The following is a 27,857-nucleotide window of genomic DNA, read 5'->3' as shown; positions in this document are numbered from 1 at the left end:
ATCTGAACTGGCAAAGTGTGGTTTGTTGGTAACAGCAAACTATGGTTTGGTTAAAACAGGAAGCAATGTATTATGCCCTGTTGTTAGAGTAGGAGGAGGCTCTTGAGCCCATGGCTTCTTCATAATCCTCCAATCCATAGTCTTGAATTAGTTTTTCAGTTTACAAACTGATTAGAAATTGCTCTTGTTGTCTGTGGTAGAGATGGCAGAGCAGCTGTACTTAGTAACGATAATGACACTATTGCTGAGGGAAACATTATCATGATGATGCATGGGAACACTAAATCTAAACTACATTGTTTAGCTAATACATGCTTTCACTCCAGTAAAGTGCAGTGTCACATAACTGAAAGTAAATCGAAGAGATCATAGTTTAGAAAATATGACAAAGTTGAAAACTTAAAGCTGCATTATGCAGTAACATCCTTTAAGCAAGACATAATTGATCCAGAGGCCTATGTCTGTATATTTCATAGCTGCTTATTAGGTATACTTTTGGGGTGGGGGGTGGGGTGGGGGTTGGCAAATCAAATCAAAACTTACTAAGCTTTTGCCAAGCCAAAATTACTTGCGGACAAGTATATTTTATCAGTGTTGTACTATGTTTTGAGTATGTACTGCTTGAGAAAAAGTCAGAGTACAGAATACTGTGATATGTGGGTCATAGTTCTTTCTAGAAACTTCCTTGGCCTTACTTGTGAGGCCAAACTTAGACTGGTGCAATACTAAAACATCAAGCACCTTGTCTCACCTTATCTTTTGGACCTAGCTCTCTCCTGAGTCCATGACCTGGTCTGCACATCCCAGTAGCAATTCCTGGGGTTTTTAACCCAGGAATTGTGGGGACGAGTGGAGTGCATGAGCCGTGTGCAAGCCATTTCCATTTTTAGTTAACAGCCCAGGAACACCCCATTCCTGGGTTGTTTTGTGACATATGAACCTGGAAACTCTGTGTTGCTTATGGGTTAAACAACAGAGTTAATCCATGGTTTGTTGTGTTAACCTCAGGTTGTTTAATCTGTAAACAACCCAGAGTTTTTGGATTTGCACATCCCTGGCAATTAAAAAACCCAGGAATTGCTGGTGTGACATGCAAACCAAGTCATTGAGATGATGCCAGTACTACCTACTGTCTGAAAGTATACTGTAAATCTGCAGCAACAGTCTTGAACACAGTAGTGCTGGCACAGTTCTCCTTCTAAAAAATGCAGGAAGGGAACTTGTAAGAGGATAAATGGGAATAGAAAATGTTTGATTTGACACATGATCTACAGCTCCTGATCCTATATTGAAATCTGGATTATAACAAAACTGATACAGTGGAAAAGTAATACAGTTGTAATTTAAATTAGAATATCTAAATGCAAATAATTGGTTATGTGTATTTTTTGTTGTTGTTCAGTCGTGTCCGACTCTTCGTGACCCCATGGACCATAGCATGCCAGGCCTTCCTGTCCTGCGCTCTCTCCCGGAGTGTGCTCAAGTTCATATTCATTGCATCGGTGATGCTATCTAGCCATCTCATCCTCTGCCGTCCCCTTCTCCTTTTGCCGGTTATGTGTATTACCTGTTCACAAAGTTGCATTTGATTAATAATCTCCATACCGTTATTTTCTATGTGCAGGGTTTTGTTTTTTTTAGGGTATTCTAGAGCTGGTGTTCAGGGCATAGACTTTATATGTGATCCTAAGTGCAAACTGTGCTAAAAAAGAAGAAATATTATTTCACATTGCACGTTGTTTAAAAAGTAAAGGGGTTGCTTTGTTACACAAATAGCTGAGCAGGTGTACAAAGTTCTCCAGAATGAGCTGGAATGATATAGTGTGTGAATTAAAACGCTGAAAGGCAAATTAAAAACTTATGAAGCCAAGCTGCAGCCTGTGGGTGGCTTTGAGGCAAGTGCCGGTTGTTGTTAAAAGTTGGATTCAAATATAGGCACGAGGAGAAAATTATTACATATGGAAAGACTGATCATGTATTTGTCCTATACCCTAAGTATGTGATGGAATCATCTGAAACTTAGTTTGGTTAGTATTAAAAGACACAGCTTATTAAAATCCTCTTCAACATTTGTGCTCGTTTCCCTCCAGTCCTTCCCTTCTATTTCTGTCCTTTCAGCTAGAACAAGAGATTACTAGTAAACGATGGATGCTGTAGAGCAGGGATGTTGAACCTCTTTCTGCTCGAGGGCTGAATTTCATTCTGGAGAAGCTCTTGCGGGGCCACATTCCAGTGGTGGATGGGGACAAAGCCAAAAGGGGCGCAACCCAGATACAAAAATTATCAGCATATTTTAGCTTAAAGCAATTACTGCTTTTAACTAAGCCTTAAGAGAGGCTTAGAATGGAGAAAAACTGCACAAAAAGCCTGATGGGATTATTTGGTATTGCTGCCTCCTGTTAAAAAGGCAGTTAGCAGAGAAAAACAAAAGGCAGACAAGAATGAGTGTTTACCAGTCCCACATGCACACAAAAGGAGACCACACCTTTCTTTGGTGAAGAAAAGTGAAATGGTTTACTCACAGTTTCTTGCATAAAAGTGCAGGTACAGCATATAGTTTAATACAAAAGGTGTTGTCCATTTTTTGTGTTCTATAACACTGTCAGGAGAGAGAAATAGCAAGCACATATGCTCTCAGCAATGGAGGAGTTCAGAGAGAAAGAGGGGGGAATGAAGGGGAGGAGCAGGAAACTACATTGTAAGATCTCTATAGAGATCCTAAGGTTAGCTATGCCCCAAATTCCCGTGCATTAACTAGCTAACTGCAACACTGCCCCCTTCCTGTAACTTTCAGATGAGGTTGCAATATTCCCAACAAAGCCAAAAAAGCACCAAACAATCCACAGTTAGGGCAAGGGGGGTGGGCCCAAGGGGAGTGGTTTTGGCCTTCTTTAGAACCCTGGAGTACTGGACTGGGACCCCGGGCTCAGGTTCTCCACTCCGGTTGTAGCATCAAAATTCAGTAACCGAGTTTACTTTGAAAGGGCGAAATCTTGTGTGTACTTCACAAATTTACATTCTGGACAACAGGTCAGCAGGATTTTATTTGGCAACTAGAATGAAGATACGGTATTAAACATGATATATGTACCAAACAACTGTTAAGAAGCGTTGCTGCAGAAACGTATGATGAAGGATTATGAGCCTTATAGTCTATGGGCCAGAAGGGGTGGTCCTTACCATGTGGAGTTATTAAACAAGCAGACGTTTTTGGATAGCCTAATACCCTAGTAAATTATTAGCCCTGATGGCTGTCAGTAATGAGTAGCTTCTCTTCCACAACCCCTTAATTTGTTAAAAAAAAAAAAAAAGCAAGCTGAAGATATGTAATAGTCTAGGCCTGTCTGTTTCACTCTTTTTTTGCCCAGTAAGGGCCCAAGAGGGCTCAAGTTGACTGGACAAGATCAATAATGCATTGAAATAATTTGGGGGGGCATCACTGAAAAGATGCAGAACAAAAAGTGGAAAATCTGTAAACCACGTATGGACAAAATCTTGTTTTTTAGATTTCATTTATGGATAAAATTGTTCATAGGGCCAAGGTGTAGTCTGCCTTCTGCATATTATACATATTTTTTCCTCCTTTAGCCTGCTATCTGACACTAATAAATGATCAGTCATATTTCCATTGAGTTTACAGCACAGTTCCTTCCAAATACATGAACATTTAAGGGTGTAATCTTATGCATGTTTAGATAGAAAAAAGTCCTACAACTCCCAGCATTCCCCAGCCAGCCATGCCGGGAGTTGTAGGATTTTTTTCCTGTCTAAACATGCATAGGACTGTGTCCTAAACAGATTAAACTAGATACTTTAAAAAAAATTATATAGCCTATGAACCTAGTAAAAGTATTCACCATGATGGTAATTTGTAATTAGTAGTTTTCACTAGGGCTGTGCATGGACCCCCCCACTTTACTTCAGATGCCGATTCGAACTTTCTGAAATGGTCCCACTTCACTTCGGACCAATTCAGACCCCATCTGCTTTGACTCAGATCTGAATCTGAAGCGAGATTCAGACATCTGAATCACTAGTTTTTGATGTTTTCCCATTGACTTGCATTAGAAAACACAAATGGCCATAACTTTTTCAGTTTTCATGAAAAATACATGGAATTTGGGGACCAAACAGAGCCCATGGAGATGACTGAACTTGTCAAACTTCAGACAGTTTGGTCCAATAATTTATGTGCTAGGTGCAGTACAATTTGATTTTTTTCAACAAAAACTCTCAAAGCAAAGAGGAATAACTTTTCACTGTTTCTGCAGAAGTGCATGGAATTTGGGGACCTCCTTGCCCCCATGGTGGGAATCCCACCTGCCAAATTGCAGACAGTTTGGCCCAGTAGTTTTTGTGCTAGGCACAGGTGAAATGTGCTGTTCTTAGAAAGTCAAACCAAACTCAGAAGGGATAATAGGCTATCTAATAAGTTAGATGTTGAAGTGGAGGAGGTCATTATCCCTAATCGCTGCAGTAGATTTCTTTGAAGTGCAAATAACCACTCTTCCCTAATACTACTTTTCTATTCAGCTTCACAGTGGATGACCTCATGCTCTGTTTGGCTGAATACACATTGCCTGGGAACACTGGCAGGCAGGCTGGCAGAGTAGTTTTTGTAGTAATGTGCTTTCTTTTCTTTTTTTTAGCACACACAAAATGAATATTTTATATTTATTTTATATTTTACTTGTTTTAGCCATACCACACCTGCCAAATTTCAGACAGTTTTTAATTAAAAAAATGATGCAAGTGAACTGAAAGAACTGCGAGTGTAGCAAAGTGCACATCGTTATCCAGTTTATATGCAGTTCGTGATCTGGTCAGGCAGTGGAAACCTCCATCTTGTGAGCCCATCTTCCCCTATCCCATCTCTTCCATGGTGGCTGCCTAAGCCTCTTGGGGGTGAGAGAGAGAGAGCTTGCAGGAGTTCCAGCACTACCATCCTTATGCTTGCCCCTGCTGCTGGCCTGCCAGGACATGGGGGCCTCTTCGCCAAGCAAGACCGACTGGTGCTGCCTCCTTAAGTGAAAGAGCAGGCTGCTGGTGGTTTAGTGGCCTGGCTGTTTCCCCCTGCTCAGAGACACCTTGCAGTGGCAGCACGCAGCAGTGCTGGGATCCACTCCCACCTCAGAGTGGTCCTACACGATGCCCTGACATTTCTGTGGAGACAGAGACTGCCTGCCTTGAGTCTCAGGAATCACCACATGAGCAGAGGGAACAATGGAAGAGGGGTTGGGGTGCTGGAGCTTCTTTCTGCTGCTTGTCCTCCCTTTCTGCTGCTTGTCTTTCTGCCGCTTGTCTGCTGCTTTCTGCTGCTTGTCTGCTGCTTTCTGCTGCTTGTCTGCTTTCTGCTGCTTGTCCTCCTCCCTGGACGACCTCCTCTTCTTGACCCTCCACCACCTGGGGACATCAGACACCTCTGACAGGATCCCCTCTTCCACTACAGAAGGGGATGATGCTCCTTTGGCAACAGTGCTACTGCTGCTGCCTACACCAGCCTCCTCAAACAATGACCTCTAGGCACAGTGACTGGCCTTCGCACTCTACTGCCCTGCTACGCCAGGACACACTATCCGGACTGGGGGAGAGCCAGCTTGCCTACCAGCACAGCTGGTCCCAGCGGCACCTCACCCAACTCTGCCCCTGCCAACAACACCCTGAAGATGCCTTGCTTGCTTTGGGCTTGCTTGCTTTGCCACAGAGTGTAGTATTATATTATTTAAGTAATAGCTGTTAATGTGTGTGTAGTGCTTTGCCACACGCTGTTTGCTTGTCCACACAGGACAAGTATGCACACACACACATGAGCAAAAGAAAAGCAAACACTGAACTACCTACAAGCAAGGGTATAACTATAATCCTAATGGAAGAGAAAGGGGTTCTTTATTTATTTTTAGGGGAAAGAGATCAATGAGAAGGGAAGGAATGCAGGAATTCAGGGTGGGTGGGTGGAGGGCAGCCAAGAACGAGGGCAAGAAAGTTCTCCCTCTCTCTCTCTCTCTCTCTCTCTCTGTGTATGTGTGTATACACACGCACACACACACACAGAATGAAAATAATGGCAAACTAATGATTGAGAGAGAATTGAGAAGGCAGCGGGGGGGGGGGGGCTAAAGAATGAGGCAAAGCAACTGAAGTGAAATTTTCTGGTTTTTTAAATGAACAAAGAAGAATGAAAGGTAAAACCTATTACGGAAGGGTGGGATGGGGAGAGAGACTAAGAACCAGGGAGGAAACTCAAATGAAGTACTAAATATCTGATTTTTAAAATGAAGAATCTACAAAAGAAAGAAAGAAAGAATAGTTGAATTAATACAGAAGAAACAGAAAGCTACACACACCAGATCTTTCTCTAACAACAAACAAAACCAACCACCACCTAACCAGTGCACACTCTCTCTCCAATGAACAAATCTCCCCACTCCAGTATTCCTCACCCTTCCTCCACTTCTGTCACTGATTGGAGACCACTGGGTTCTGTTCAGCCCTAATTTGGCAATTAGAGTTGCCATTTGCTAAAGCTCACTCCCTCCTCCTCCTCCCCTCTTCCCCCCTTCCCTCCTCTTCTCCCCTTCCCAGATCTCTGTCAAGTTGATACATTTGCAGCCAGCCTGTCTGGGCTGCTCAGAAGAGCTACAAATCTCCTAGGCAGACTGAGGTGCCTTGTCAAGAGCTGCTTTGCTTCAGGGCACCTTGGTGCTATTCTGATCTGCCTTGTATCACGCCGAGGCACCTCCGAATCAGCCTGCTTCATCTTGTTATTTGGGCTTTGGACCGAAGCAGTGCAGAGCCCTAGTTTTCACCCCCCCAGACCACATCTTAATTGTGTAAAAAAGAAGCCCCAAATAAGTAATACCCAAATATGCATACAAGGTAACAAAACAACTTGATGAATTCAACAATTTCTATGTGAAATAAAAATCAGAGAGATAAAAAAATAAAATAAAAATAAAAGAGAACTTGGTTCCATGATAATACTTTTTATTGTGCTGGTATATTGCTACCATACCTGCATTTTGAAATCTACAAAAACTATGAAGTGGAAGAACATTTTTTCTCAAAAATGTTTTAATTAATCACTAAACTAATCATTATAATTATCTCCTTCACGGACAGATTCAATGTCCATCTTTACCTTTGTCAGTTTGAATGTACATGGCATAATACTGTGCACATCATTCTTCATGCAAGTACATGTGAGTGCTGCACAAGGCTGCATACCCATGTAGGACAACAGTCCAGAACTGACTCTGGTGCTGATTTTCCAGTCACCTACTGTATGTTAAGCACCTCTACCATCCTCCATCCATAGCCATCTGGACTGAGACAGGTAGGTCTGGCCATTAGAATGCTGAATGTGCTACCAAAGGCAGTCGCAACAAGGTGGCGGTTATGAATCTACTACGCCCTTTTCGTCACAGAAAATGATGTAGCATAACTCATTTATATCTGCTGTGTTCTTAGAACTATACAAACGACATGTGTTTATTTATTGCATTTCTACACCTCCCCATAGCTCTCTGGGCGGTTTGCAGAAGTTAAAACATTAAATACAATATATAAAGTTTAAAAGCTATTTACAAAAAAGCACATAAATGCACACAGACAATAAACACAAACAACATATAACTAAAAACAACATTGAACTTTCAATCACAACTAAAGACACATCCAGGACCAATTAAAACTCATCATGTGCTGCCAAATGCCTGGGAAAAGAGGCATTGATGTATATACTTCAAAGCTTTGTAAGAGTTCTGATGGTTGCTTCTCCAAGTTGTGACAATGTCATCTGAAATGTCATCTGCAAGTTTTAGTGCAACAAGGATCATTGCATATACTGGCCCTGTTCAGACATAATGCTAAGCCATGATGGTTAAGCATTTTGAGCTAACTATGATGGCATAGCATGTTGTCTGTGGGGTGTTTTTCCTAACCACAGTGGCTACATAACCACAGTGTAACCACACTCGCTAACCATGCACTGCCGCTGTTATTGGCACAGTGACCTTGAGCTCACTGCATTCCCATGCACAAACACCTGCAGCTGCTGTGGAAAGTGCAAACATCCGCATGCACCGTGACCCAGTAGGGAGGCAGCTGCTGCCACCTGCGGCCTCCCCAAGATGTCCACCTGCGCCCCCCCAATGGCCGCTTGCTCTGCTGAGGCCACTGCGATGTGTGGTGGCCTGGATGGAGGACTGCAGGGTTTTGTAGGATGGGGGGTAGTTAGGGAGTGGTTAGGCTAACCATGCTGCGTGCTGTGGTTCCCTGCACATGTGACAGCAGCATGAGGTGTGGTTAGTGGTAGTCATCATGCACCATGGTTAGCCTAACTACCCTGTCCTAAGTTATGTCTGAACAGGGCCACTGTGTCCTATAGCAGAAGCAACTTGATTAATATCACTGAGCGTATCTTGATTGTTATAATTCATGCTTTTGAAACATAAGTGAATTATGCCCTAAGCAAAGCTTCGGGCAGGGATGGGGAATGTGTGGCCTTCCAGATGTTGTTGGACTACAGTTCCCATCATCTCTCACCATTGGCTGTACTGGCTATGACAGATGGGAGTGATAGTTCAACAACATCTGGAGAGCCACATGTTCCCCACATATGGCTTATGGCATTACATCCATGTCCCCACAGACAATAACAATGGACTTCTAGCTGCATGTTGGTTATGAAGCTACAGTCTAGTACCTGCTTGTCCCTGAATATGATAAAAGTTCTGTGACTTCTTCAACATTGTGCTAAGTAATCTATAGCATCACTTGGGTGGCTGTACATAACCTTGAGCTCAAATGCTGGAGGTGGAGGCAGAACTAGAAGTTGAGCTTGAACCAGCAGCAAGTGCAGACTGCAATAGGTCCTGCTTGGCTAGCCTGGCAAGGGTAGAAGGCTGGGTTCCTCGTATTTGTACCACTCTGACCAATCTAGTTGCTTCCCTGCGTAGGCCATGCTGATTCTTCCCCAGCAAGACTTGTTTTTCTATACGTTCTATATGTATCTATTATTTATACAATAAATTGTAGCTTTATCAAGGTTTCCCACTGGTCTGCATGTTCCTCAATTAGGGCTCCCCCCTGGATCCATTTTTAATAATGAATTTTACATTGTTTACCTTTTAATCTTCCAGGACAACAAATTATTTTTTTTAGTATATTTTCCTATTTTTGTTGTTTTCAGAAGATCAACAAAGTCACATCCGAGTTCTTAACAAACTCTCAGGTTTATGACATCTAGTCACAGTGACTTGTTAATTTCTAATCTATCACTTAGCTCTAAAACCTCATCGTTTGTCACTTTGATTTAACCTAGTTCTTCAGATATTTTCCCTGAAAAAGATGTGATTATCTCTTCAACATTATCTGAAGTGGAGAACGATGCAAATAATTCGTGCTCTGCTCAATCTTAGCTGTGTTTACACTGATGCTCCATTGGGTTTAATGGGTCTTAGTGCATAGAACTAAATATGTTTATGACTAAAACCTTAGTTTCTCTTAGTAATGTTCAAACTTTACTTTATTCTAGTCATATTTGAACTATTAATTACACACCTCCATAAATAATGTTAAAAATTCTTCTTTGGAGAGTTCTAAATTCTCATGACATTTTGGCATCTGTAATTTAGGAACTGTAGCGCAGTGATGATGTAACAGCATGGTGCTCCTTTTTGTTGTACGCTGTAAGTCCCAGTGCCTGCTCTCTGATTGGCTATTGTTCCATGGAGGAGGAGGTGGCATCAGCAACCTGTTGGTCTCAGTGGTGGCAGCCTCACCCACCAGATGATGGGAGCCTGCTGTCCTGGAGCAGGCACCTGTTCCAATTGGCATGCATCCTCTATTCTTCTCCCCACTGTGAAGGGGAGCCTAATGCTAGTAAGTTACAGCATGGGCAGAAGTGGGAATTGTGGGGGAGACAGTGGGACTTGCACCGGCATTGAAACGCCCAACAATGAGTTTACCAAGATTGGCCTAAAGTGCAACTATCCCAAAAGAAGGACAGCTTCTGATTAATATTAAGTAAGGGGATTAAATTAATCAAGGGCTGAGCATAAATCCACAGTGACTATTGACCTCACTGGCCTGGTGTGATGAATTTTGACCCCATAGGTATAAAAGCAGGACATCAACATGTCTCCTTAGCAATGACAAATGGAGTCAGAGTTTTAGTGACTGACTAGTGATAAAAATGAGTATTACAAACACTTTTATAAGCCTGTTATATTTGAAATTCTCTGGTATCATTAGTTCCTCTGTGATGTATCTTCCCTCCTTCAGTAATCCTTTCACACTTTTGTAACCTAATGATTCCACTTTGGATGTATGTAAAGATTTTTTTTAAAAAAATCATTTGTTTTTATGCATTGAACATTGAACATTGTCGAGCATGATGCTGGGACTTGGTATTCACAGGAAAAAACAAGATAGGTTGGAGAATGTAAGGTGTGGGAGTACTCTGACTGTATGCCACAATTGACTGTCATTGCCTTTCTCTGATTGTCAAATATAAAGCCAACTGAAATAGACCAATGACATCAATGGACTTTGAAACAAATTCCAGTTGGAGATGTTATATCTACAGAAAGTTGACTGCTGTACTTGGAATATTAATTATTATCAAGTTTGATGATTGTGCAGCTCAGATACATACCGTATAAAACATATTCTTGGATCCATTTTTTTTGTCAGATCAGATGTAGATAGTAACATGCAGACACAAAGGATGAAAGGGGATATCTTTCTTTTGATTATCAATGATATAACTGCTTACAGTGCAAGCCTTGGCATGTTTACTCAGAAGTAAGCCATATTGAATTCAATGCATATTAGCTCAATTGAGTTCAATGAATAAGCCCCATTAAGTTGAATGAGGCTTACTTTCAAGAATGCATAGGATTGTGGACTTAATCTACTTCTTCCGCATTTTATAACTATTTTTAAAGGTTCCCCACACATCTTCTGTCACTTCTCTAATATTTAGAATGTTACATATCCTTAAATAAAGGGATTTTTGCACAATGGTGGGAGTGGGAAACATTGTCCCAGCTGACAGATTTGGCATAGTGCTCAGGAATGAATAGTATCTAACGTGGGAGGTTTGGGTAATAGTGTGTTATCTTAATTGTGTGTCTTTGTGATGCCTGTTTTGTAACTGATATCATAAAATAAAAATGTTGTATGGCCTGCCAGGGTATCTTTGAAAAGAGGTCCTTTCCTAAAGGGGTTTCTTCCTTTCTAAATAAATAAAGAGCAGAAGAACAATTGCCAATTCACCATCTGATCTCTAGAACTTCCTGTTAAGCCCAAAATATAGTGAAAGAAACATGCTTGGGCTGCTGTTTTAGAAACTTGATGATGTGATAGGAAGGATATATGTAACATCAAAGAATGATCTTGTTATATTTCTGATGCATGACTTCTGCAAGTCCAAGTGAAATAATGGGTGCTCATTTTTCTCTTGAATGTGGCAAATTTAATAGCCTTGGATTGTTTTTCATTAGTGGTGTTGCAAAACTTTCCTTCATCGTGCTTGTGGTATATACATTGCATGTGCATGTGCTTTTTTCATTACACAGATTTTCTTTCGTTTTTCAAAGCCCGGCTCCTATGTGATTCCCTGCTGGGTTTACTTCAGACCAATGTTGAATAATTTGGAATCTGATCAAGCTTACCAGCAAGACTCCTGCACTAAACAAAATGTTTCTGTTCTTTAGTATTGTGCTAACTGGGATTCTTGTTTTACTCCTAAAATATAGCTCAGGGATGTACAAGAAATTTGTTTCAGTTTGTTTATGACCAGAATCTAGCCCATTCGCACCTCCCGAATGCAAGTGCAATCTGAGTTTAAACCTGGTACAATCCTGGTACAATCCCCTTCATGGTTTTAAACCTGGTACAATCCCCTTCATGGATCACTGCCTTGTTGTGGTGAAGGGGCTTGCGTAACTCAGTGAAGCCATAAGCTATGCCGTGCAGGGCCACCCAAGACGGACAGGTCATGGCGGAGAGTTCTGACAAAATGTGGTCCACTGGAGAAGGAAATGGCAACCCACTCCAGTATTCTTGCCAAGAAAACCCCATGGAACGTATCACAAGGCTAAAAGAGATGACGCCGGAAGATGAGACCCTCAGGTCGGAAGGTGTCCAATATACTACTGGGGAAGAGCAGAGGGTATTTCCAAGTAGCGCCCGAAAGAGTGAAGCGGCTGGGCCAAAGCCGAAAGGACACTCAGCTGTGGATGTGTCTGGTAGTGAAAAGAAAATCCGATGCTGTAAAGAACAATATTGTTTTGGAACCTGGAATGTAAGATCAATGAATCAAGGTAAGCTGGAGGTGGTCAAACAGGAGATGGCAAGATTGAACATCGACATCTTGGGAATCAGCGAACTCAAATGGACAAGCATGGGCGAATTTAATTCAGGTGACCATTATATCTACTACTGTGGGCAAGAATCCCTTAGAAGAAATGGAGTAGCACTCGTAGTCAATAAAAGGGTGGGAAAAGCAGTACTGGGGTACAATCTCAAAAACGATAGAATGATCTCAGTACGAATCCAAGGCAAACCATTCAACATCACAGTAATTCAAGTCTATGCCCCAACCACTGATGCTGAAGAAGCTGAGGTTGATCGGTTCTATGAAGACCTCCAACACCTTCTAGAACTAACACCAAAAAAAGATGTCCTCTTCATCATAGGGGACTGGAATGCTAAAGTAGGAAGTCAAGAAATCACCGGGATAACAGGCAGGCATGGCCTTGGTGTACAAAATGAAGCAGGACAAAAGCTAATAGAGTTTTGCCAAGAGAACACGCTGATCATAGCAAACACTCTTTTCCAACAGCACAAGAGACGACTCTACACATGGACATCACCAGATGGTCAATATCGAAATCAGATTGATTATGTCCTTTGCAGTCAAAGATGGAGAAGCTCTATACATTCAGTAAAAACAAGACCTGGAGCTGACTGTGGCTCAGATCATGAGCTTCTTGTTGCAAAATTTCGGCTTAAATTAAAGAATGTAGGAAAACCACTAAACCACTCAGGTATGACCTAAATCATATCCCTTATGAATATACAGTGGAGGTGATGAATAGATTTAAGGGGGTAGACCTGATAGACAGGGTGCCTGAGGAACTATGGATGGAGGTCCGTAACACTGTTCAGGAGGCAGCAACGAAATCCATCCCAAAGAAAAAGAAATGCAAGACAGCAAAGTGGCTGTCTGATGAGGCTTTACAAGTAGTTGAGGAAAGAAGGGAAGCGAAAAGCAAAGGAGAAAGGGGAAGATATATCCAACTGAATGCAGATTTCCAGAGAATAGCAAGGAGAGACAAGAAGGCCTTCTTAAATGAACAATGCAAAGAAATCGAGGAAAACAATAGAATGGGAAAGACTAGAGATCTTTTCAAGAAAATTGGGGATCTCAAGGGAACGTTTTGTGCAAAGACGAGCATGATAAAGGACAAAGAAGGCAGGGACCTAACAGAAGCAGATGAGATTAAGAAGAGGTGGAAAGAATACACAGAAGAACTATGCAGGAAAGATCTTAATGTCCCTGATAGCCATGATAGTGCGGCCACTGAACTTGAGCCGGACATCCTCGAGAGTGAAGTCAAGTGAGCCTTAGGAAACATTACTAACAACAAAGCTAGCTGAGATGACAGTATTCCAGCTGAGCTATTTAAAATCCTAAAAGTTGATGCTGTTAAAGTGCTGCACTCAATATGCCAACTAATTTGGAACACTCAACAGTGGCCACAAGACTGGAAAAGGTCAGTTTACATTTCAATTCCAAAGAAAGGCAATGCCAAAGAGTGTTCAAACTACCATACAATTGCACTCATTTCATATGCCAGCAAGGTTATGCTCAAAATCCTACAAGCTAGGCTTCAGCAGTGTGTGAACGGAGAACTACCGGAAGTACAAGCTGGGTTTTGAAGAGGCAGAGGAACTAGAGATCAAATCGCCAACATTCGCTGGATCATGGAGAAAGCAAGAGAATTCCAGAAAAACATCTATTTCTGCTTCATTGACTATGCTAAAGCCTTTGATTGTGTGGATCACAACAAACTCTGGCAAATTCTGAAAGAGATGGGAGTACCAGACCACCTTACCTGTCTCCTGAGAAACCTGTACGAGGGTCAAGAAGCAACAGTAAGAACCAGACATACAACAACCGATTGGTTCAAAATTGGGAAAGGAGTATGACAAGGCTGCATATTGTCGCTCTGCTTATTTAACTTATATGCAGAGTACATCATGAGAAATGCTGGGTTGGATGAATCACAGGTCAGAATTAAGATGCCGGGAGAATTATCAACAACCTCAGATACGCAGATGATACCACCCTAATGGCAGAAAGCGAAGAGGATCTCAAGAGCCTCTTGCTGAGGGTGAAAGAGGAGAGTGCAAAAGCTGGTTTGATACTCAACATTACAAAAACTAAGATCATGGCATCTGGCCCCATCACTTCCTGGCATATAGAAGGGGAAGAGATGGAAGCAGTGACAGATGTTATTTTCTTGGGCTCCAAGATCACCGCAGATGGTGACTGTAGCCATGAAATTAAAAGACGCTTGCTCCTTGGGAGGAAAGCTATGGCAAACCTAGGCAGCATAGTAAGAAGCTTGCCAACAAAGGTCCGTATAATCAAAGCTATGGTTTTCCGAGTAGTAATGTATGGCTGTGAGAGCTGGACTATAGGGAAGGCTGAGGGCCAAATAATTGATGCTTTCGAACTGTGGTGCTGGAGAAGACTCTTACGAGTCCCCTGGACTGCAAGGAGGTCAAATCAGTCCATCCTAATGGAAATCAACCCTGACTGCTCATTGGAAGGACAGATACTGAAGATGAAGCTCAAATATTTTGGCCACCTAATGCAAAGAGAAAACTCCCTGGAAAAGACCCTGATGCTGGGAAAGATTGAAGGCAAAAGGAGAAGGGGATGGCAGAGGATGAGATGGCTAGATAGCATCACCGATGCAATGAGTATGAACTTGAGCACACTCCGGGAGAGAGCGGAGGACAGGAAGGCCTGGTGTGCTATGGTCCATGGGGTCACAAAGAGTCGGACACGACTTAACGACTGAACAACAACAACAATACTGAGTTGTGATGCTGCATGCAGGGTGCGGGGATGCATTTGAAAAATGAGTTAATTAGAAAATGCACATGCATGCTTTTTAAGAAGTGTGTAAAAACACAATTTAATCATTGGGAGAAGATTGCGTCCTTTTGAATGGGCACCCAAGTATGCACGTAAGTAATTCATGATTTTCATGCGGGGGGGGGGGGAAGCTTGCAATTATATAAGTTGGATCAAGCTTCTAGGTGGAAGTTGGAGAACTTTGACAAGGTCAACTTTTGCTAATTATCACATCCTTGTAGCTAGCATTAGGATAATTATAAAACTCTTCCCTTAGAACTAAAAAAATGATATCTTAATTTTTTAATTTTTTTTTGCAAACTACCACCATTGTTGATTTTGTTTTTCAGGACTCGTTGATCAGTCATGCAGATTTAATCTTTAGATCGATGCCTTTCCATAAAATAGGTGAAAGAATTCTGTCTGGAGCAGCAGATGGGTAGAATTTGGTTCCATATCTAAGCATTTCACTTGACTGCACAGCTGGTTATCTTTTTATAAGCCTCCCACAGCCAGCCTTATGATGATGCTACATTTCAGGCAGTAACTGCCAGAGAGGACATATTTTTCCTACACTCTCATTTCTCCCTGCATAATTAAAAAAGGAACATTTTAGAGTGGGCCAGGGGGCATTGTGTTGTGTTTTTGCTTCAGGTGTGAAAATATTTAACAGGCAGGTTATGTCAGATCAAACATGTAGGTGCTGTGGTTTTAAAGCAAGAGTACTGATCTACTTGATTATTATTCATGAATACCAGAGAAAGCACTTGGGAAATTCTTAAACCAGTACTATCCTGAATGCTTTAGCACCAGGGTATTTGAAGTACTGCCTTCTCTAATGCCGACTTGCCCACTTACTGAGATCATCTTTGGAGGCGCTCTTGTATGTCCCAACAACCCCTGAGATATATTTAGTTGGGACTATGGATAGGGCCTTTTCAGTGACTGTCCCTGGGCTCTGGAACTTGGGAGATCCAGGTTCTAGTCTCCACTCAGTCATGGAGCTCACTGAGTGACTTTGGGCTAGTCACTCAGTGTAACCTAACTCACAGGGTTGTTATGAAGATAAAATGGAGAGGAGGTTCATGAATGCCATCTTGGGTTCCTTGCAAGAGGAAAAATGTAGTGTAATGTCTTCAGCGGGTAATTTTAACTTGTTTTAATCAGTCTCTACTTTTTAATTTTTTAAATACAGTATTTTATTGCTGTGCATTGTGTGTCTCTGCTGCTGTTTTTGTTTTTTATATTACGGATATATGTTTTTAATGGTTAAATTATTTACTTGTTGTGAGACACCTAGAACATTTCAGAGATAAGGTGGGATATAAATATTTATAAATAAATACCCCCTTTATTGTCAGAAGGGGAAAGCAAAGTGGAATGGCTAAATTGTTCAAAGCCATGCATTTTATACGTGGAATGTTTTCACACATCTTGCATACATTGCCTTTGAAACATCCTTTCTCTCCTTTTATATGTGCCCTGAGTAGTGTGGTTGGTTACATACTTAGGTACTTCCAGGAGAGGCTTTTATTGTGCAATCGCCCTGCCTCATTCTTGAAATTTATGGGGGTTGAATTTGTCATCTTCCATCTGTAACCCTCCTGTGTTTTCTTAGTGCTTCTGTGGGTTTTTTTTTAACCTCAGAAAATCTGTTACAGAGGCTGTCCAATGTCTTTTGATTGGTAGTGCTAGGAGCAGTCCATCTAGAACGATTCCACCCACCTGATTCCTCTTATAGTGGCCCCTTCCAAGGGTCTGAGCTTTGCTTGCATGGTATGCTGTACATGATCTTAGAGGAATTATTTATGCAGACCCTTTACATGGACCCCAACTGGTGTGGGAGGAAAGGAAAGTTGGGCTGAATCATTTGACATTAACTAGTGTCAAGTTATAAGTTAGAATATTTGGCCTCACAGGATGCTTTCACAGATGTTTGATCTGAGTAGAATTAATGTTCATCTGGGGGGTGGGGTAGAGCAGCATTTTAGTAATTGGCTGTGTTCCAAATTGATACACATTTGTTTGAATGTGGGATGCATATACATCGCTTCAGATGTTCAAACAAGCATGCTCAAGTCATGGAAGGAGCCTGCCATGGCAGTGCCACTTCACCATTCATTCTTTCCAGGCTGTATGACTTTGAAAAGCTCTTGTGCGTGTAGCTCTTATAATGTTGTCTAATGTGTGAATGTAAAGCTTCTGTAACAAAGTGAACTGGCTACTTTCCAGGCTAATAATTTTGCTGACAATGGCCATGTTCATACATAATGATAAACCAGGACTCCTGGCTTATTAAACCACAGTGTGCATGAGCTGCGCACTGGTGCACACAGGGTGTTTGCTCCGGCTTTATTTCTTCTACTCACATGAGTGGGTAAACAAAGCAGATATTAATAGCTTAGCATTATGGCAGAACCTGGGATTATGGTTTATTGTGCCCAAGGAAACTGGGATTCTTAAGCCAGCTTTTAACTAGGGTTTGTTGTTAGCTTAAAAATCTTGATTTGCTTGGGCATAATAAACCATAATCTCAGGTTCGGATGTAACACTAAACTATTGGTGCCTGCTTTGTTTAACTACTCATGCAAGTAGGAGGAGCAAAGTGGAATTGAATAGGCTGCACACATCAGCATGCAGGTCATACACATTGTGGTTGAATAAGTCAGGATTCCTGGCTTATCATTATGTGTGTACATGGTGAATAATAGAGAGAATTTAACTATGCTGAACAATGTCTTGGAAAAAGTCATCTCATAACAGAATTGAGATCTAACAAGAACTGAGAATTAACAAGATCTATCATGGACAAGTGGAAAGAGGGCCACTGGTAAGATTCCAGTTGTAAAAGTGACATAATGAGCTATCTCACAGGGTTCTTATGAGGATAAATATTGTAAAGCTGTTTGCTCATTTAAAACTGAATTACTTTTCATTGGTTCCTGGATATTTTGTTTAGCAAAACTAATAGAGTCTACCTATCTGCTTGCATGAGCTAGAGAGTAACTGAATACAACCTTACTTAGCTTGTGTTTAGATTGCATGTCTACTCTTCGGCAAGGTATCATGTGATATATCTATTAGGTTTCAGAGATGTATGGTCTTGTACAGCTGGTGTTTAAACTATAATATTTTGGTTTAATGCAAAACATTACGCAAGATGGATAACTTTATCCACCACCCCCCATATTTGGACCATGTCCCTATGAATTCTCCTTGCTTCAAATAAATTAAAGTTGAGAGAGGTCCAGATAAAACAGAGCAAATGTTATAAATTAATAACGAGATAAAAGTGGCACCATTCATGACATATTCATTGGTCATGTGTAATCAATAGGAAAACCAAAACAAATAATTAAGCCAAACCTAATGGAAGTCCTGTAGGGAGCAATTTCCATCAAGAGCAATTTCCAACAAAGATACCACTTCTGTATAGTCAATTGTGTGTATGCCATCAGGTTGAAAACTGAAGATCTGTCTAGTTTGTCACACATACACATTGTGAACAAAAGAAGAACCATGCTGGATTAGACCATCCATCTACTCTAGTCCATCCAATTTGCAGTGGCCAACCAACTGCCTCTGTCTTCATATTTGTCAGTAAAGTAATTGTACCATGCACAGTCATTCAGAGGAGACTAAGGGCACAATCCTATGCATGTTTAGACAGAAAAAGTCCTACAACTCCTAATGCTGGCTGGGGAATGCTGTAGGACTTTTTTTTCTGTCTAAACATGCATAGGATTGTGCCCAACCTGATAGTGCTACCCCTGAAACTTTCCTCCTCTCAGGGAAGTACAAAACAATGGGAAATTGGTTCTTACTTGTGAATTTCCTTTTCGCAATGCATTCTGGAAGGTTCTGGTGTTAAAACTTCCAGGGTTAGTTAATAGTTGTATGGCTCATCTCCTGGCTGTCTGGTGTCAATCTGACTCTTTGCCTATGGATACTGGGAGTGCAGAGTTTACCCATGATGAGGACTACTGTGCAGACATAGTAGTTCCCAAACTCAGTTCCCCAGATGTTGTTGGACTACAACTCCCATTATTCCCAGCCAGCATGTCTTGTATGCCTCACAATGCCAGTTGCTGGGGAACACAAGCACGAGAGTGCTGTTGTGCTTGTGTCCTGCTTGTGGGCTTCCCATAGGCACCTGGTTGGCCACCATGGGGACAGAATGCGAGACTAGAACAGACTTTGGTCTAATCCCACATGGTTCTTCTTTTGTTCTTAGTTCACCATCAGGGAACCCACACTGGGAACCACTGAGAATTACCTAGAAGGAAATCCACTGGTTAAAAAAACCCAACTGTCTTATAGCAGTTTTGGACTGGTTATTTTGTCTGTTGGTCAGTACAAAGCCTGACTTGGGGACAGGAATTCAGACTGTTGTGGAAGGGGTTGCACTCCTGCTGAAGGATCAGATCCATAGCTTGGGAGTGCTCTTTGATCCTACGCTGTCCCTGGATCTTCAGGTAGTGGTAGGGACAAGGAGTGTGTTTGCACAATTATGCTTGGTGTGCCAGCTGTGAACCTTCTTGAATCAGTCTGAGCAGGCAACAGTTATCCATGCCTTGATTACATCATGTTTAGACTATTGCAATGCACTCTACATGGGGCTACCCCTGAGAAGTGTCCGGAAGCTTCACTTGGTGTAAAATGCAGCAGCTAGGCTGCTAATGGTTGCAGAGTATCAGGACTATATTACACCTGTCCTGAAAGACCTGCACTGTTTGCCAGTCGCTTTCTGGGCTCAATTCAAGGTGTTGGATTTAACCTTTAAAGCTCTAAATGGCTTAGAACATATCTATCTACAGGACCACCTGTCTCGCTGTGAAGCAGCCTGAGTACTAAGATCTGCAGGAGAGGCTGTTTTGAGGGTACCGTTATCTGCAGAGGCCCTTTTGTCAGGCACACATGAATGCGCTCCCTCAAGAACTATTATATGTCCTACAGAAAGGACATAAAGATGCATTGTTAAAACTTAGCCTTCTAAAATGTGTATTTTAAAATATTTTACTGATTTTAATATTATTGTTTTTATTGTTGCAAGATTTTATTGTTTAAAATTGTTGTACAGTGCCTTGATGGCTTTTTAGCTGATAAGGTGATATATAAATGTAAATAAATAAATAAACAAAATGTATTCTCCATAAAACTAGGCTTGAGCTCTGCGTGCTACTGGAAAATGAAACCATATTTGAAACAGAGCCTATGGATGATTCTGAATCCTACCCATCTCTTCTTTCCTACCAGAAGGTAACAATTTCCCTTTTACTTACCTATCTGGCATATTAATTCTTATTCAGGGACAGTTCAGTATGGGGACCACCATACTGTCATGTCTGAAGTAGATGGCATATAATGCTACATACAATCCCTCTTTTCTCCTTACATCAGTACTAGCCTGATGTAACATGTTATGCTTAGTTCAGCTGCCTTCCCCAACCAGCTGCACTCCAGATGTTTTGGACTACAACCTTCAGCATTCCAGACCCTTGGACATGCAAACTGGGGCTGATGGGAATTGTCACCTTTTAAAAAAAGAGTGATGCCAGTCTACTTCCCAAGACATTCAATTCTCTCTCTCTCTCTCTCTCTCTCTCTCTCACACACACACACACACACACACACACTTTTCTCATTGCTGAAAGCTACTTTTCACTGAACAGAGTATGTTCTCTCCTGTGCTAGGGTTTTTATTTTACTTTTAAAAGAGCAAACAGGTTTCCCCAACTGCAAGAAAGCAAGGCCCTTGAAGCAAGGCTTTTCCCTGCCTTCATTGCATTTGCACAATTATCCAGCTACCAAAGAAATTGCTCTAAAAATGCAGTTTATTTGCTGATCTATGGCAGCACTTGCTCATGAAAGCTTTTTAAATGAGAACTGCCTCAGACATTCTGTTAGGAAGGGATCTCAATGCTGTACTCCTCAGTTTTGTTTTGTTTTAAAAACCCTGTATCCTTTCATATCAAAGGCACTTACAGATTGTATTATTGGCTTATGCTCAAAATCCTACAAGCCAGGCTTCAGCAGTATGTGAACCGAGGACTACAGGAAATACAAGCTGGGTTTCGAAGAGGCAGAGGAACTAGAGATCAAATCGCCAACATTCGCTGGATCATGGAGAAAGCAAGAGAATTCTAGAAAAATGTCTATTTCTGCTTCATTGACTACACTAAAGCCTTTGATTGTATGGATCACAACAAACTGTGGCAAATTCTTGAAGAGATGGGAGTACCAGACCACCTTACCTGTCTCCTGAGAAACCTGTACGAGGGTCAAGAAGCAACAGTGAGAACCAGACATGGAACAACCGATTGGTTCAAAACTGGGAAAGGAGTATGACAAAGCTGCATATTGTCGCCCTGCTTATTTAACTTATATGCAGAGTACATCATGAGAAACGCTGGGTTGGATGAATCACAGGTCGGAATTAAGACTGCCGGGAGAATTATCAACAACCTCAGATACGCAGACGATACCACCCTAATGGCAGAAAGTGAAGAGGATCTAAAGAGCCTCTTGTTGAGGGTGAAAGTGGAGAGTGCAAAAGCTGGTTTGAAACTCAACATTACAAAAACTAAGATCATGGCATCTGGCCCCATCACTTCCTGGCATATAGAAGGGGAAGAAATGGAAGCAGTGACAGATGTTATTTTCTTGGGCTCCAAGATCACTGCAGACGGTGACTGTGGCCATGAAATTAAAAGACGCTTGCTCCTTGGGAGGAAAGCTATGGCAAACCTAGACAGCGTAGTAAGAAGCAGAGATATCACCTTGCCAACAAAGGTTCATATAATCAAAGCTATGGTTTTCCCAGTAGTAACGTATGGCTGTGAGAGCTGGACTATAAGGAAGGCTGCGCGCCGAAGAATTGATGCTTTCGAACTGTGGTGCTGGAGAAGACTCTTACAAGTGCCCTGGACTGCAAGGAGGTCAAATCAGTCCATCCTAAAAGAAATCAACCCTGACTGCTCATTGGAAGGACAGATAGTGAAGCTGAAGCTCAAATATTTTGGCCACCTAATGTGAAGAGAAAACTCCCTGGAAAAGACCCTGATGCTGGGAAAGATTGAAGGCAAAAGGAGAAGGGGACGGCAGAGGATGAGATGGCTAGATAGCATCACTGATGTGATGAATATGAACTTGAGCACGCTCCAGGAGAGAGCGGAGGGCAGGAAGGCCTGGCGTGCTATGGTCCATGGGGTCACGAAGAGTCGGATACGACTTAACGACTGAACAACAACAACATGGTTGGAAAGAGCAGGGAAAGCAATGAGCAGCAATCAGGTTGCTTTCCTTACTATATTATATAACCCAGGAGATTGGAACCCACGTAGGGCTCCCCCCTATCCTGGGGGTCCCAACTGCATGGAGTCCTACATGTACAGATGTACACCCATAATCCCTATTCTGACCTTCTGACCATCATGATCCTACTACTCACCCTCTAGATACATTAACCCAGCTTGGATTATTCATTTGAACTGTTCTTATGAGACATAGTAACTTGCCCAAAGACATATAATGAGTTAGTGGTAGCAGGGTGTGTGTGTGTGTGTCAAACCTGGGTTCTCTGCTGGTGGTTTTTGCTTGTTTGGATAAATGAATGTTGAATTGTTCTTTAATGCTATCATTATACTGTTGTTGTCTGTTTTAGTACAATGAATTATTGTTAGGAATTGAGAATGACTGAATTGAAATGATTTATTCTGTGATTTTTAAAATTTTGATTATTTATTTATTGTTGAAATGAACTTGTTATGAAATATTGTTGCATTTGTATCTGTTGTGATTCCATACTGAGTGCAGTAACTGCAGAAAAGGAGCATATAAATAAACCTTGACTTGACTTGCATCTCCCAGCTCATATCTAGATCTACTGAATCCTGCTGGTTTATTAATTCGAAGTAATAAAGATTCTAATCAATCCTGCTCTTTTGAAAATATAAACCGTAAGTTGGCTGCATGCGCTGCACCCTCAACAAAAGTAGCCAAGCAGAGAAGAAGGATTTTCAGAGACAAGCAGGGACACTGAATCTTTCTATAACAGCCTTTCCCCGCCTGGTACCCTCCAGATGTTTTGGATATCGACTCCCATCAGCCCCAACCAGCATGGCCAATGGTCAGGAATGCTGGGAGTTTTAATCCAAAACATTTGGAGGGCATCAGGCTGGGCAAGGCTGCTCTATAATTCAGCTTTCTTTTACAGGAACTTTGCCGCATAGGGTAAGAAATTCACTTATTCTCCCTGCTTGCAGATTTCCTTGCTGAAAACTCAGCCCACATTGTGCAAGGAAGTTCAAGTGTCAGTGTACTGCACAAAGTAACAGTGATATTGTCTTTTTCCAGATCAGAGTTGAAAAACTGCCCGATCAGCAACGGATGGCCATTATGTTAGGTCGCTATAGTACAGATCCTCGATATCAGCAACTGTTCATCAATCTGGTAAGAATGAAGCCAACTCTGAAAACAAACGTTTCCTCCATGAACAATGTGTTTGTTACATTTTCTCTTCTGTTTATGACGGCTCTGTCAGCTACACTGATTTACATAAACACTGCCAATCCTGGGATGCTACACTCTCAACAAAAGTAGCTGAGTACAAACAGCATTCCTGAGTTTTAATTCAAATTATATAAACATAACAGATGTTGATACAGTGAGCCAACAAGAAAATACAGCAAAGGCAACCATTTGAAAGGGGTTTGCGATTGAAACGCATTCCAGATTGGCAAAGAAGATATAGTGTTAATGGAACAGATCATTTAAATGTCAGTATTTGACTCCTTCAGGCCCAGAATTGCAAAGACATAACGTATAGCAATGCTTTTGAGACTTTCCCTACCGTTAATCATGCCTCTGACAGCACAGCAATGAAAATCCCATGCCTGTTTTCCTTGAGATATTTTGACATTAATATTTTAACTGCTGCACTGGAAGCTAAAGCCAAAACCAGCTCCATTCTATTTAGACTCTCAGGAATTGAGAAGAAGAATATAGACCAACGAGCAACACTGCATTGTCCACGAATGACAACATTTCATTTAACAGTGGTCATAAGATAGCCTAAGGATTACCTTATATCTTTCTACAAGCCCTGGCTCCTGACACAACACACATACAGTAACCCAAAGAAGATGCTTTTGGTAAATCTTGGAGGTAATGAAGTGACATAGGCTAATTGGCAGGTGGTAGATACATTGGATCCAAGTGGTTAAGGACTTTCTGATACCTTGAGTTGTGCTTTGAGAACCACTGGGAACCAATGGCAGGTGATCAAGCAGTGCTTTAATATGCTTTCAACTGAGCAATCCATCCGGGGTCAGCCAGTACATTCTACTCCGGCTGAAGCTTCTGAATCGTCATCAAAAGCAATCCCAGCAAGAGTGCATTACAGTAGTCTAACCCAAGAATTATACAAACGTTTATGATTGTCACCAAGGGAGGATGCTTCTTGGCTTGAGGTGTTTACTTTTATTTTTAGGAGTCGTACTGAACTTTCTCTTATGGCAATAACAGAAAATGTTATTTAACCCTAGAAACAATGGATTTAACTTCAGGGCCATTTCACACATAATACTTCTCTGACACTTAGCTCATCCTTCCTGCACATCAGCTTCCTGACTAGCATACCTGTGGCTGAATATATTTGCAGTGCACTTCACAAGTGATATTGTGCATCTGGCTTTTCCTACACAGAGATAATCTCCATAGTTCTATGTGCTTTTTCTCCTCTGTGGAGCTAATCTCACTGTAGGAAGAACATAATGACAATATGACACTTAGCTTTACTTACTCATAGAAAAACTTGAAGCTGAGAAGGTTTCTCACCCAGAGAACTTTATATTTTGGGGAGAAAGGGGGCATTTTTAATTGACTGTTTTACATTCCTTTTCTAAAGCCTTAATTGTAGAATATTACATGATGTCACAAATGGCTATGTAACAAAAACCTAGCTATAAAACATCTTAAGACGTCATACATATGTGGTAATTTATTATTTCCATGCAGAATCCTGGAATATACAGAGTCAAACCTTAGCTACTCTACCCCATGTGATCTGTGTATATTCCAGTAATAACCTAATTTTCTAGTGGAAAATGAAACCTTCATTATCATGTGCTTTAAAAAAACATTTTAAAGTACAAGTAAGATTTTAAAAATGGTGCTATGCCACCTCTAGGCTTTATTTGGAAATACAGAGTAAGGTTACACTCTTTTTCTTTAAATGTGTTCTTTATTTTGCAGGATCCATACATCAACAAATCAGCAATGTCAATTCAAGCTCATTTCTCACTGCAGCGCACATACCTCATCTTTCGGTCTCTGGGCCTTCGCCACCTGACAGTCATTGATTTGCAGAACCAGGTTGTTGGCATAATCACCAGAAAAGATCTGATATCTTTCCAGCTGGAAGAGCAGCTGGGACTCCAACAGACATCACAGCAGCCTCACTCTGATGATGAGCTTTTAGACTAGGAAGTGACAGTGGGGGCTGGTGGCTCTGATTTTGGTGGCATTGTGAATCCATTCTGGGTTTCAGACAGAACTAGCCAGAACTCTAAAGGGTTTGGGGACAGGGTTCAGCATCTTAGATAGCTCCTTTAGACTTCTGGCTGGTTTTGACTGAAACCCACAATGGATTTGTGGATTTCAGAAACCCTCTGAAATCAGGGCCACCAGCCTCCATTGTGAAGTGATCTGAATGGAGACTGAGGAGTTTCTCAAGCTTTTGTTTTACTTATTAGAAAAGCAATCCTACATTCTTCATAATGACAGAGAAAAATAAATGTTCTTTTTTGAAGAGTTCCCCCCATCCAAATGTAATGGATGCATTTCAAATTATGAAAAATAAGCCATGTCCAATTCACATAATTACCATATCACAACAAACTATTAGATTAATGTGTACCATGATAATGAGTATCAAGGCTTTGGGTTCAGGCAGTTGGGTTCATACTCCATATAGTTGTTTCTCATTCCAGTCTCAAATAGGATATAAAAATAGTATATAAGAGCATTCACAAAATGCAGACACTGTACACAGTAAAGAAAAATTAGTATTATTAATACATTTTGACAAAGGGAGAAGGAGCTATGAAAACTATTTACGAGAATCTTGGCAGTTGTTAAGCAATTGTGCGTCTTCAAGTATATTAATATCATTAGCTGATTTGAAAAGCATACAAGCAGAGAAAAGGTGATTTTGAGGCCTTTGAGAAAGTAGCACTTTTTCTTTCTCTTAAGGAAGTATGCCTATAAAGTGGAAAGTGCTTGAGATATATGTAATATACTGGGAAAATGGTCTCTCATGTGTAATGTCTAATAAATTTATCATTGGTTCCTTAATGGCGATGAGTAGAATTGCTAATACTTCATGCCAGTTACTCATGTCATTGCACTAGGAACTGATTTTTGTGAAATCCAAACTTGCTAATTATAGAGGTAGAGATACATTTTTCTGACTTTTTATATTGGCTATAGGGAATGTAGATTATGAACTTTCCTAATTGTCTAACATGCTTCTTTACTTCTGCAAATAAATAAGGTACAGCGCTTCCAAAATATTTAAGCACTATTCATTGGCTATATCCTTTATCCTTCCTCCTCAAATTTTATCCTAGCTTATATTTTGCATAATATATCTTACAATTCATTTCTGTTTTATGTGAATGTATGAATTTACAAATATACGAAGAGCCGTGCTGGATCATACCAAAGGCCTTACTTGTCCAGCCTTTTGTTCCCACGGTGGCTAACCAGATGCCAATGGGAAGCCCACAATCAAGATGTGAGTGCAAAAGCACCCCCCTGTTCCTGTTTGCCAGCATTTGGTATTCAGAGGCATACTACCTCTGATACTGGAGGAAATATAGCGTCATCATGACTAGTAGCCATTGATAGCCTTATGTTGCATGAATTTGTCTAATCTCCTTTTAAAGCTGTCCAAGTTGGCAGACATCAGTACAACTTGTGGTAGCAAATTCCATAGTTTAACTACGCAAAGTGCGAAGAAATACTTCAATTTGTCTGTTCTGAATCTCCCACCAATCTGCTTCATGGGATGGCCCCAGTTTCTAGTATTATTTGATGCCTCTGGGTTCTAGGATGATCCACTTTCTCCACATCATGCATAATTTCACCCTTCCTTACTTGCCTTTTTTCTAAGATAGGAAGGCCTAAATTTTATAAATTTCTGCATAGGAAAAGCATAAAGAACAAAACAGTAAGCAGAGACAGAATTCCAGCCAAAAAATAAGGAAGCTTTCACTTGATGCTTAAAAATATCAAGAAATGTAGCCCAACATCTCTCTTTCTCTTTTTGGAGAGAATTTCAAAGCTGTAGCACCATCACAGGAAAAAAACAAAAACTGTTCTGCAGTTATGTGCTTGCAGACCTATAGCACAAATACACAAGATGAAATTGTGCTTTGTTTTGCTTTCACAATTAAATGCTGCATTTTCCTTGCTCTAAAAAAAACCTCACCGAAAGTGCTGGTTAGAGACAGAAGTGAAATTGGAGGGTCACAACGTCATCTAAAGAACCTATAAACAACCATGAGTAGGGAATGACAAGCCCCTGATAAATGCCTTGTGTAGAAAAGCCCCTAATCTCCTGCAGAAGCATCCACAGCAGGGGTTCATTTGAAGATCTCAGTAATCTGTCAATACTTAAGAGTGAAATGCTCCCCCA

General features: G+C 41.2%; 1 protein-coding gene across 1 annotated transcript in view; it reads left to right on the top strand.

The window, feature by feature from the left end:
- Positions 1-25,642, top strand: part of LOC146346987 (chloride channel protein C-like) — a 109,827-nt gene extending 84,185 nt beyond the window's left edge. Inside the window, exons 14-16 of the mRNA XM_084848083.1 lie at positions 20,320-20,416; positions 23,513-23,608; positions 25,412-25,642. Coding sequence (XP_084704209.1) covers positions 20,320-20,416; positions 23,513-23,608; positions 25,412-25,642 — 424 coding nt within the window. The remainder of the gene's footprint in view (positions 1-20,319; positions 20,417-23,512; positions 23,609-25,411) is intronic.
- Positions 25,643-27,857: the final 2,215 nt, after the last annotated feature.

Source organism: Heloderma suspectum, chromosome 4, assembly GCF_057233095.1.
Source record: "Heloderma suspectum isolate Gila_16-S chromosome 4, 16-S_ref, whole genome shotgun sequence".
Classification (NCBI taxonomy): domain Eukaryota; kingdom Metazoa; phylum Chordata; class Lepidosauria; order Squamata; family Helodermatidae; genus Heloderma; species Heloderma suspectum.
The sequence above is the reverse complement of the archived record's forward strand: the minus strand, read 5'-3'. Positions and strand labels throughout refer to the sequence as shown.